Source organism: Rhipicephalus microplus, chromosome X (genome assembly GCF_043290135.1).
Source record: "Rhipicephalus microplus isolate Deutch F79 chromosome X, USDA_Rmic, whole genome shotgun sequence".
Lineage (NCBI taxonomy): Eukaryota > Metazoa > Arthropoda > Arachnida > Ixodida > Ixodidae > Rhipicephalus > Rhipicephalus microplus.
In genome coordinates this window covers 14,781,778-14,794,840 of record NC_134710.1, presented here as the reverse complement: position 1 = coordinate 14,794,840, position 13,063 = coordinate 14,781,778, and the positions used below count along the sequence as shown (strand labels likewise).

Sequence of the window (13,063 nt, the reverse complement as noted above, 5' to 3'; positions counted from 1 at the left end):
ATTCAATGACCAGAAAATTGCAAATGTTGTGGGAGCAAAGCATAAGATGAAGAGGACGAAGCAAGTGCATGCTGGTTCATTTCTTTTTTCCCTACCTAGTACAATAAAAAGCTTTAATAGCTCCACTGTTAAAACAGTAAATGCATGCAGACTCAATAAAGCATTCCGATGTGGCTGTTCTGCCGCCATCCTGTATTTTTGTTTTGCGACCCCCTCCATATCCCTCTCCAAATCTTGTCCGATTATATCTTTCACCACACAGGGGAGGGGCACTTGCTCAGCATTTTACACTACAGTAGACTCTCAGTAAACAGAAATCTGTTAAGTGGAACTGCTGCTGAAATGGAACAGGTGCTTCCAAAAATATTGGTCTAGTTCTTGTACTCTGTGCCCTTGTTTATATCTCAGTAAATGAAACACCTCTTAAACAAAACTTATTTTCTCGGTCTCTTCAGGTTCTGTTTAATGAGAGTCTACTGTAGTTCAGATTAGGACAAGTGCATTAGCAGTAAGTACACTTGTTTCATACTCATACTTCTACTACATTTTGTGTCGCAATGCCCACAGACTGTCGCAACACCTAGCGGAATTCAGCAATTTCCTTTCAAGGATGGTCAGTAGGCAGATCATGCAGTTACAGCTACAATCCACACATCTCTGCTGACTTCTCCTGTACTACCAGTACCTTTCAAATGGTGTTTTTCAACAAATTTTCACAATTTCGAAGTTGGAAAAAGCATACATGTGTATTTTTTCCGATATTCTCATTTCAATCCTGCTGATCGAACGTGCAACATCCGAGTACAGTAAAAGGCGCACGGCTAGATTCTAAGCATGGCTGTGACAAGGGTGCTACTTATTGGGCTATTACATGCTTGTGTTCTGTTGAAGAAGCAACAGCATGCTCGCAACAGCATAAGAATGACAATGGTGTATTATGTTTGCAAACCATCACCATGCTAAGCATTCAGTCCCATGCAGCAGCGATGATACTACTTGCCAGTAGCCTACTACTGCAGCAAATCTGTCAGACAGGCTCGACAAGTACGACCTCGGGAGGCCATTCAGCTTATACATCAATTCTTAGTTAATGCAGTTTTTGTAGCACGCACAGGATTTTGCAAAGCGTCATTCACACACGATAACGGAACTTAAGTAAAACCTTTCACACTGTGAAAAATATCCAGGTGGCGAGCTCCTGTGGTTTCAGAAAGCATCTTAGTCTCATATACATTTCAGTGCAGCACACGACTTTATTCAGTGAAAGTGACACGGTCGATAAGTCTGTGCGTCCTATCTGTTCTTATGCTGACAAACAGGCTGACACTCCTCCGGGCGCCATCCTAAATCACGCAGCATGCCACTTATAGTTAGTGGGCATTGTGAATAGCCAAAAAAAAATGTAGGCATGCGCAAATATTCAAAATTTCGAACAGTTTCCTAATATTGTTTGCTATATGAGTAGATTCACATTGCAATTCGAACTTCCCGAAGACAAATACAGTCAGCGTCCGGCTGACGGTGGCCTTTCCAAAATTTAACATGATAGTGCTAAAGAATTTGTTTCCCAGAAATTTCGGCATCGGCATTGGTGTGGGCATGGGTGTCATTCATTGTGAGCGAAAAATCATCATGTGCATGATGAAAAATCATCTTGTGCAAACGCTAATAGTCCAAAGTGTATTTTGTCTCGTATTAACTTGGTCTAATGGCACAGGGTTTATTTCTTTTCTGGAACACCATAAAAGGCCCCTCACGAAGTTTGAGAATTTTGAGCAAACAAGAGGAATGCATGCACTTGGCGCTGCAATGCTACGAGCCCCGGAAAAAGATAAAATGTCAGCTGGAACATTGTTTGACCATCTCACAGGCGAGCGCCCCAACATGGTGAAGGTGATGTATACAATAAGGAATAGTCCTGCACACGCCAATGTAGTACATGACACTGCGAGATTTATTTGAGGCGACGTGCGTAATTTGTACAATTTTTTGCCTGAATAGAAGTACGAAGATTGACAGAAATATTGAAACATACAAACAGAATTTATGTGCCTTAATTTTTCTATCTTCGTATCGAGGGAGATGCGAGACCAAGCTGCCTCCATTTCATTTGCGTTGGTGTTCTCACTGTTCTTGCATCATCGCGATGCCAGCATTCACAAGGCTTGGCGTGTTTTTTGTGCATCATCCCTTGGAGCAGTTCCAGCGGTGCGATGCTGTGTATCGTGGTAATTAAGAATACATGATCCATGCCAGCCTCTTTAAATGTGCGTGCATAGAGGGATCCATCCCACAGAAATCCATCCCACAGAAACAGGCAGTACAATACAGAGAACATTGAAACGACACAACACAGCTTGTGTGTGCGACCGGGCATGGGCATGTCATGCGAATGTAGTCTTGCATGCACATGACGTGTTGATGCATCTGGTTATATGATCTTCCGGCTCCGAGTTGCTCAGATATCAAAGGGGCAAGAAAGAGGGCTTGCAAAGTTTACACTATGCGAGTGGCAAATGTTTAAAGCTTACCTCCTCGCATCATGCTATCGTGGCTTGTGATGAACCAATCAAAATTTCTAGTGGTACAAAGCTTTTTATTGAGCACGCAAGAACTTTTAGTGTCTAAGTAAAAGTTCTCACGTGACCTAGTGCAGCGCTGTTTAAGAAGTAAATGACAAACAAAACAAAAACCGCGTGGGCATCCTTTTTTTGTTTGTTTTACACTCTACTTTCCCCTGATAACACACCACGATTTTGCATTCATTCTCCATCGTCCTGTGGCTACACAGAAGCACCTCCTGTTCCCTACACATGCGAGCAGACGCCGGGGAGATACCGAACAGATGACGCGATGTGGATGAATATACGTGTAAAGGCTAATCAGCCTTTGAGATGGAGCTTATGAGATGCAGTATAGGTGGCCACACCATAAAGTTCTGAAAACTCAATTTTGCCTGGTAATATGAATACCAGTCTCCAACTCTACTCTAAAGCAAGATTTCAGGTTATATAGAGTTCATAATGGCACCACTTTTTAATATAGGCATTTATAGGTGTTTATAGGACTTTAGGCACAAATGTCAAAAATATATATTTAGGCAGTTATAGGCACAACAAAAACACTATAGGAGCTATCCTTGGCCTCTAAATCATGCTCATATATCAAAATGGCATGATAGGAACACCAGAAAAAAATTAGGCATTTGCCTATAATTTGGTCTCTAGTTATGTGCCAAGCCCACTGTGTAGAATGAAAACCATAGCGAACACTTTTGGCTGACAACTATGTGCTCAATATGGTCTCCATGGGTGATCCACTGAAAAATAAGTGTGCGGCGATGCATGGCAGCCCGAGTTGCCGAAGCATGTCTAGAGTGCTGTGAACGCCCGAGCAAGAAGCAATGGCCTACATGTTAGAAAAAAAAATAAAATGCCCATCACCATAAGAAATGAGGCAGTGTAACTTTTGGCTAACGCCTTGCCTCCTTGCTACTACTCATTTATAGCTTCAAGCATGCTAGATGGGATAATGGAGAGAGAAAGACATGCAGAGTTGTGATAAATACATCTAACTACGTGTAAGCCCACGTATAGCACGAGTTTTTTTTTTTCTCTAGATTTTAGGGAATGATATTTCGGCCCCGTACTATATGCGGGCCCCAAGAGTTTTCGCCTGAATTTCAGTTTTGGTTTTACTATAGCGCAGTGCTATCATCATCATCAGAAGTTAGCGCACTTCTGCGCTAAGTGCTAAGTAATGTTAGCACTGGTAGGTACAGTTTTCGTTCTTTAAAGTGGTACAGGTGTTCTCTGATAAAGACCCACGCATGCAACAGTGGTCAGTGGCCTTTGCTTCAACTTGGCGCCCATAATGACGGCCACGATGTTGCTCCTGTGATTTTGCACTATGCCAGCACCGCGCAAGCAGTACTTGGCTGCTTTTAATAGGGAAATTATTGCTGCTGTCATAACCGCTAGCAACTGTGCCGTGGAGCAGCAGTTTGTGGTCAATGAGCAGAGTATTCGCAGTTGGCGGAAGCAGAAGCACGGCCTCTTTGCTTGCAGCGACCAACAAAAAAGTTTCCACGGACCAAAAAGATGGAGCATTTCCTGACATGGAATGAGAACTCGCAGCCTTTGTGTGGGAGCAGCAAGCTGCACATCTCGCTGTTAAGATCGAGCTGTTACAAGTGAAGGCAAAAGAGATCGCACGAGACAAAGGCATTCAGCCGGAAAATTTCAAAGCAAGCAAGCCTTGGGTGTCTCTCTATATGCGCCATGCTGAGTTCTCCCTACGTCGGCGTACTTCGATCTCGCAGACGCTACGAAGAGGACCTTGTGACGTTTAAAATAGGTACAGTAGAATCTTGATGATACGATTATGACTGATGCGAATTTCATTATGATACAAATTTGAAGTTTGCTTTGGATGAACTACATTAAATAGAATACTCTGGAATTCGGTGTTATATGAACGGTTTCCCCAGCAACCACGAATAATAGAAATGCGCGATTGACCGCTGCACGCGAGCGGCGCAACGGGCCTTTCTTTTGGGAAGAATACCCGTTCACACTTGGTCTCAAAAGGAGAAAATGCGGCAAAACTCACCGGAATTTCCCTCACTTTGCCACTAAAAAAGTGGCCGGAAAACCATGCCGCGAGGGCAACGCAAAAATATCGGTCTGAGACCAATTTTGCCACCATGCGATAGCGAATCGCCTTTCTGCGATGGCTTTGGCTACACCAGCTGTGCTAGCTGTCAAATAGTGTGATTTGAACCAATTTAAGCAACCAGTCATAAAATCAACATGACTGCAGAGGCGTCGGCGGTGGCTAGCATCGGCGCAATCGCGAACTACCTGATCAACATGACAAAGCTTACAACCTTAAAAAAGACTAATTCATTGAGAGCCTGGTTTAATTACGATCGCTGAGAACACCATAAATAGAAGAGGGTGCAGCTGCAGAAAGTAGGCAAGCTTTAGCGTGTCTTTCTTTTGCACTAATAGCTGAATCTGTAGTCGCCGCTGCCGGTGCCTCTGCTCGTGTCGTTTCTTCTGACGTATCTCCTGAAACAATGTTTGTAAAGGTGTAAACTGTTTCTTTTCAGTGCTTTGCATGCATAACTAGTACACGGTAGGAATTTCAATACTCAGGAATAAATTCTCGAGTGGCAAAGACAGTACACGAGGGGCACAACAAGTGTGAACATTTTCGACGGGCACAGATGTGGTTTTGTGGCCGCTCTGGCGTTTTTGCTTGAATTATCGAGTGTGAATTCTCTCAGACTGCCTTTTTTTTTGTCGACCTCGTGGCGCATTTTTTTGGCCGCCTAAGGGGCAAAGCGAGCGAATTTTCAATAAGTTTTACCGCTTTTGCTTCCTTCGATGCTAAGTGTGAACATGCCTCATAGCGCCAGCAGCATGAGTTAGGAACCCGTGGCAGTTTATTGAAAGGCAGTGAAAGCAGGAAACTTCAAGAGAACATCATGGACTTTTTTTTCAGCAAGAAGTAGTTGACTCCAGTAAAGTTCTTGTTCATCTTCATGATCAGCCTTGACTTGTTTTTGGTTCATACGAATTCGGGATGATAAGAATATTGTGCGTGCTCCCTTCGAATTCGTATCATCAAGATTCCACTGTAATGGCATTGTGAAAGGCTGTCTGTTTTCTTTCAGCTTGGCCAGATCGGCAACGGGGATCAAACGCCGGTCTACCTGGATATGCCATCGGCACTGACAGTGCATCAAAAAGGCTCCAGAAAGTTATTGTGTGACCGACTGGGAATGAAAAAACACGGGTGACTGTAATGTTGTCCTGCACTGCAGACGGTCCCAAGCTAGCGCCCTACGTGGTGTTCAAACAAAAGACGCTGCCAAAGGGGAAGAAGTTCCCAAAAAATGTCATCGTCCGCTGTTAGGACAAAGGCTCGTTGAACGAATCGCTAGTGTTTGACTGGATAAAGTCCGTGTGGTGTAGACAGCCCGCAGCACTGCTTGGGCTCTCTTCGATGCTTGCGCTCGACAGGTATTGGTGTTACCTGACCAACTCCGTAAAAGCGACACCACACGATTCCTGCAACGAGCTCATCTGACATGACATCACAGCTGCAGCCACTTGATGTGTGCCTTAATAAGCCATTTAAGGACCATTTCAAGCGGCTGTATGTGGAATGGATGAGGTCCGGAGAACCACAGGTGACCCCTGCCGAACGGCTGAAATGGGCCTCGCCAGAGATGCTGTGCTCATGAATTGTTAAGGCTTGGGCCTTCATTCCTAAGGCCCTTATTCGGCGCGCATTCAAAAAGTGCTCAATCTCGAACGTGCTTGATGGCACTGAGGATGATGTGCTGTGGGAGAGCATTTACGACAAGGGAGCTTCGGAAGAGAGTGTGTACGTCCGACGACGACGATGAATGAAGTGTGTCAATAAATGCATTTTTCTATTTTACTCGGGCTATATTCGGGTGAAAACTTTTTCTCGTGTTTGCTATCCCCAAATTACACCCCAGGCTATGTGCAGGTCTAAGCTATATTCGAGATTTTACGTATTCTCATACTTGGAGGATGAGAAGAATGCTCAGGGCAAAACACTGAAGAGCTAAAGTAGTTCCATAGCGATATAATTGTATGATATCTTGAAAGGACACTTCATTATTATCACCAGTCTGACTACGCCCACTACAGGGCAAAGGCCTCCCCATGTTTCGCCAATCAACCCGATCCTGAGCTTTCTTCTGCCACCTTATACCTACAAACTTCTAAATTTCATCTGCCCACTTAAATTTTTTATCTTCCCCTTACACATTTGCCTTTTCTATGAGTCCAGTCAGTTATCTTTAATTACCAGCAATCGACCTGCCAACGCGCTACGTGCCCTGCTCATGTCCAGTTTCAGGACTCTTTGAAGGAGAGAAAAAGCCTGTTTTTTCTGTACTGGAATCACAAGTACAAGCAACAATGAAATGCATTTTAAAATGCCAGAAACTTAAGTAGTGCATGACATTACTATTCATCTTAGCGTAGTACACTATTGAATAACCATACTATGAACTTCATTTTAGTATCTAGAAATTCCTTTTTCTATGGTCCTCCTCAGCCGACAAACTATTTGCCATCATGCCACCTTGCACTTCCGTATCATCGAAGCGTTTTCTTTCAAGTTTCTCAAGATCAAAGGCTTCACAACACAGGCGACATTACACAAGCCCCTAAGTGCTCAGCTAAATCTCGCATAATTCATTTCGTCAATAAATGTGCATACACTCGCTTAGATAGCAAACATTTGACTCAATTTTAGTGGTTCACACAAGTGGCTCTCTAGCAGGCCTTTCCGTTTTGAACTTTTGAAAGAATGTGGAATATCAGCCCCTAGATGATAATGCTTATGCAATGATGGTGCTTCTCACAACAGATGGAATGAAATCATGAGGTGGCATTCAGAGAATGCATGGAGTGGAGCTTGAATTATACATATATGAATAGCTATTACCTAACTTAGTACACACCAAGTCTCATGAAGTTGTAAAAGCACAGCAACTCCAAACCGATTTTCTAGTTTGTGCACATTCTGGTTCATTAGGTACCTACTCAACACTTGTATTAGTAGTATTCGAAAACGGCAATTTACCAATGTAGTAGTGTATACAAAATTTAAGTAAACGATGGAAGACGTACAGTTCAACAGTGGTGGGCTGCAGGTGCTTGGGCAGCTGGCGTAGCCGCTGTCGTGAGCAGTGCACTGCATGGCCAACACATGTGCAGCCTCGAGGACAGAGTTCATCTGAGCCGCATCCCTCATGTAGGTCCTCCTCTGAACAGCAAGAAGTATGACGAATTTAATAACAACATTTGACCCTTTTTTCGTTATAGTAAAATTGAAGCTAACTTAAACTTCTGACGTCCTTGGCCAATGAGTTTACAGACTAGTAATGATCGAATCTGATCACATGACTGGCCTATTGTATTAAAAATCACATGGTTGGCACACTGTAATAAAGACAATCAGCCTTTTTCCCAGCTGCTCATGCCACTATTATGGTGGAAACTATGTCACACAAATCTTGCAGAAGAAGATCGCTTCAGCAGTTGCCTTTTATATTCACAGTGTCCGGGAAAGGTCTGTCTCTTTTATCATCTTTTATACGCTTGATGAATGGCACAGGCTAATGCCAGAAATAGGCAGTGGGCCATGCCATTTGTGGAAAAAACATCTTGAACAGAAGGCGAAAAAAGGAGACACGAGGAAAGGCGCTGTCATTTTCCTTCAGCCTGTGTTAACACTGTTTTTTCTACTTCTGGGTTATATACCAACTAGACTGCCCTTTGTTGCTTGCCCACTCAAATAATATGTGCACTTGTTCTTCCTTATACTTGGAGCACATGCACCACCTTATGCTTGGTTTTCTAGATTGAAGATAGGCTTGTGCGTCATGCGGGTGCTCTTTATATCCGGTAAGAAGTCTCGCTTAGGAGGAAAGTGAAATGAACGAAAATGTTATAGCCAATTTCATTGCTCGATTATGTGATATTTTTCAACGAGGAGGCAAAATACAGCATTTACAGCTCACTTCTTAATCTGTGCCTTGTCAGTAGAAAGCAATAAGGCCTCTATTCACAAACCAACCTTATCCTTATATTATGTTTTTCTCAAGTTTCTGTACTCTCTGCATGCATTATGAGTGCACGAAAATGGTAACAAGTTAAAAACTACAAGATTGGTTTGTTAATATTGGCCTAAAATAGTATACACCCCTCTTTTAGTAGCATGCTGGTTATTATTACTATTATCAATTTTATTATTATTTTTGCTATCTTCATAAAATACAGGTATGCACATATTGAAAGAATACAAATGCACTTTTTTTTTAACTTTTATAATGTTCATCAGCTCAACAGAAACTACTGTAGAGGTTTGTATGAGAAAATGTACAACAGTAAATTGCAATGCACAGCATAGAATGAACCCTTGTATGATTATGGCTCTGTCTTCAGGAAACACTTAAATCTACTTACAGCATCAAAACAGATAAAAATGTGCTAAAGTAGGAGCCTATTGATTCTTTTTACCAACATAAACAGCATGCTTGCCTCTGTAAATTAGGTTATTAGAATAGTTGATAATACCAGTGTATAATTGAACATCAAAAGACAGGACAACTTGAAAAGAAATAAAGATATGCAATATATATCTCTCTTCCTCCCACCGCTGCCTGAGCACTCAAAATCTCTGCCTTCCTCCAACCCCGCTGACAAAGACAATGTTTTTTCTACAACATGCTGCACGTACAGTGTTATCGGATGTTATTTGGCATTTGGCCTTAGCTGCAACACCATTAGTGAATATTCACTTTGAGTGTCCTCATAAATGCTAGACGATTCCAGCTGGGAAAAATTTCTGGTTCAGCAAACTAACTGAACACTAGAAAATCTTTCCTCCAGGTAAACTGAAAGTGTAGCTCAAACTACTAGATTATTTAAATGTTGTTTGTCACTGTACGAACTCACCTGAGCAGACAAGCTGCTTAGGCTCAATATCTTGCAATGGCAAGTCCTTGAGATGTGCTGGTGAGTGGCAACGTGGGCTTCCGGTGACAGTGTTGCTGCGTCGCAGCCACTCAGAAAGCCAGCGTAGATGGCAACTACAGTGCAGTGGGTTCCCTAGCAAATTCCTGCAAAAAGAGGGGTGCTCATTCTTGTCTATAAAAGCAGAAACAGAGGCGAAGCGGCATTACTCACAAGGTTGCCAGGGATGACATGCGCTCGAAGGAGCCCTGTGCAATGCACCGGATCTTGTTATCATACAATGACCTGCACCAGCAAATCCAATCTGCATCAATGCGCCTCTCACACTCCAGCTTCACTTTTCTAACTAGGCACCACCATGATAAATATGTACTTTTTCATCACTGTATGTATTAATAGGGAAGAATTCTCTGCCGTATGCATTAGTCTAGGAACAGTACAAGAAGTATATAAGAAGAGTGTCTAGCTTCGCAAAAATGGTTAAGTTCGCACTGTTTTCAAGGTAAGCATAATAAATAAAATTGCCCAATATTGATTCAAAGCAATTATTGATGCCTGCTTTCAAATATCTATTTCCTCCTTTATTTCTTTTGCAACTGTGTTTACTAGTATTTTCTGCAAATAAAAAGAATAAATAAACAGGTAATCAATATAAGAAACTTGTACACAGCCTTCACACAACTTAACAGCAAGCTGCAAGAGTTTATTGCCACTCTGAAGGACTGCTGTATGTGTGCAACGTGTGAAGCATTTGTGCGCAACAGTGTGGTGTACAGAAAGGCATGGCATACAGAGAATTTATATGGCTCATGAAAAAACTTAGCATTGGTTAGTATAAATTTGATACTGCAGTTGTACATAGCCTTTTTTTTCATTTAATCGGTATAACTTTTATGCATAACATATATAAACTAATGCTTAGTACAGGCACTGTGACGTATGTCCCCTTCCCTTCTTCGTCAGTGTTAGCCAAACCACGATGAACAATTCATATCTTCAGAACACCCTAGACTATGTAAAGAGAAGATATGACTGCATGCATGTGCAAGACAGCACCGACTCACAGGAGGCGTACAGAATCCAAATCTGCAAATGTGTCATTGGCAATAAACGTCAGCAGGTTGCTGCGCAGCATCCTGTAAATATGCAGAAGAATGTTACTGAATCTACCCGGGCAAGAACGACACTGCCACATACTTACAGAGTCTTCAGCCGAATTAGGCCTGAGAACATCTTAGCACGCACTTGCTTCAGCTTGTTCTCCGTAAGAAGCCTGCGTGCAAGAAATTCATGCAAATTTGTAAAACTCATTTCGTTCAGGATGTCTGATAGGCAAGTTTGCACATTCTCAGGCTTGATGACCTTCACTGCTTGACCCATATAATTAGTTCCTTATCAGTGTCCTATGCTGTTCAAGTACTGTGAACATTAATTTGATGCATTTAAATAAATTAAGAAAATAATGGTGCAGAATTCTGCAGCACAAAGCATTACACACTCACTTATGCAAATAGAAAATAATACTAAACTTTAAAAATATCAGTTTAAAATTTTTCAAGTACATACATTGTGGGTCATGAGAGACGCCATAGTAGGGGCACTACTGTATAGTTTTCACGATACCTATACTTGTAAGCTAAGGTACATTGAAGCACACAAGCATTTTCACATTTTCTCTTTATCAAAATTTGGCCAAAGCGGCTGCAGAGTTAAAAGTGCAACTGGTCCACTTGCAACGCAACAGCCAAGCTATTGAGCCAACGCAGCTACTGCTGGCACACACATTTCAGAGAACTAAAACTAAATGTAGCTTGATGTAGCTCGTCTTGCTGTGGGCTTGATAGTGTCACTGTGTGAAGATGGTAAAGAATTAAACAGTGCCAAAAGTGCAAGTTGAAAATACTTTTGGGGTTAATTGTGGCAGCAGTTGAGCACTCACACACTCTGTACTCATTAACATAAGAACATCATGCCCTGTGTTCTTCAAAAGTCTACATTTTTTGTATTGATTCACCAACATGAACGTAAGAATCAACCTAGCAACTTTATGGATACTTAACTGAGCTATTCCAGAATTTGTCGTAAAAGCCATTTACAGACCACCGTATCGTAACCCACTGTTTTTGTGAGAACCAAGGAATACCTCAATCCATTTTACTCATATGAACATCTAAATGCCATTATTCATCATTATGGCAATTTTAATCTTTCATGCTTTGATTGGGAAAAAATAATGTTGTCAACTAAACAACTTCCTCAGTCTTCCTTGATACCTGTTTAATACTGTAGCATCATAACATATCCAACTCAAGTGACACATGTTAATTCTAATATGTTGGACCCCAGATATTGACTAGGAATCCTGATAGCCTATCTATACTATTAGCTACCTTGAAAAAATCAGGGACCATATTGTTATAAACACTTGCTTTACATTTACTCCTATTCATCACTGGAGAATATGACAAAACAAAAACACTCAGTAACAAAGAAAATTAAAATACAACAAATAATAAACTTAGCACCTCCTTAGTACTTATGAGGCTTGAAGTTTGGTAACGAAGACTTTCAATAAAATTACCAACAACCAGCATTTTTGCCGACTCATAAAGCACATTACTTACACTCATGACATGAGGCATCTTAACTATGACAATTTCTTTAATTCCTCTCAGCATGGATTTCAAAGAAGTTCTTGTAGCAAAACACGGCTAACCACTTTCATCCATGACCTTCATGCTAATTCTGATTAATACTATTTATACAGATGACCTTTTTCTTGACTTTCCCAAGGTTTTCTACAGATTACTTAACTAATGCCTAATGCCCATGTTATTCTACTGAAACACACCCTCATGAACAAGCGTATGATGAGCAATTCTTGTCTAATTTTTTCAATGAATATTACCATCTAACCCTTTTTTTACACCGATGTCGACTATCATTTGGTATACTCCAAGATTCTTTACTTGATTCCTATAGTTACATTAAAGGGACACAAAAGAATGAAACAATTTTTTGCGTATACGTAAAGTTCAGTTTCACAATACCAAAAACACCACTCTTACCATGACACGTCACTTCGTAAGCTAGAAAACGTGTTAAAAAATGTGGGTGATGACTCTAACATGAGCTTCCGCACAAAACACCATGACATCATAGATTTTGAAAGCATCTACTGAGCCCTACGCAGATTCTAAGCAATAAAAAAATTCCGTCATATCCACGAAGTGAATGATGATGAGTGGGCGAAGCTCCGGAGGTAAACCTGGTAAACCATGAATCCTCTGTACATTTTGCCCACTCGATTTTATTACATCGCTCCCCCTAGCGTACGTCGCCGCACTAAATCGAACGATTGCCTTCAACCAATGACACGCACCATATGTGACATCATTCCTATTTTATAAGATCTCGCGTCTTTCATCAACTACAAGTACCGCTTTCTAGTTTATAACATCTTGCATCTTTTCATCATCAGCTACAAGTACCACCATCTAGTAAACACTACAAGAACTAAACGAGAGGTGGCTACA

At 41.5% G+C, this 13,063-nt stretch overlaps 1 protein-coding gene across 1 annotated transcript in view; it reads right to left on the bottom strand.

Annotated features, from left to right (window-relative positions):
* sli (slit guidance ligand) overlaps positions 1-13,063 on the bottom strand; it is a 332,159-nt gene that overhangs the window by 28,404 nt on the left and 290,692 nt on the right. The window contains exons 19-23 of the mRNA XM_037426601.2: positions 10,729-10,800; positions 10,592-10,663; positions 9,741-9,812; positions 9,510-9,673; positions 7,680-7,815 (exon numbers count right to left, since the gene is read on the bottom strand). Coding sequence (XP_037282498.2) covers positions 7,680-7,815; positions 9,510-9,673; positions 9,741-9,812; positions 10,592-10,663; positions 10,729-10,800 — 516 coding nt within the window. The remainder of the gene's footprint in view (positions 1-7,679; positions 7,816-9,509; positions 9,674-9,740; positions 9,813-10,591; positions 10,664-10,728; positions 10,801-13,063) is intronic.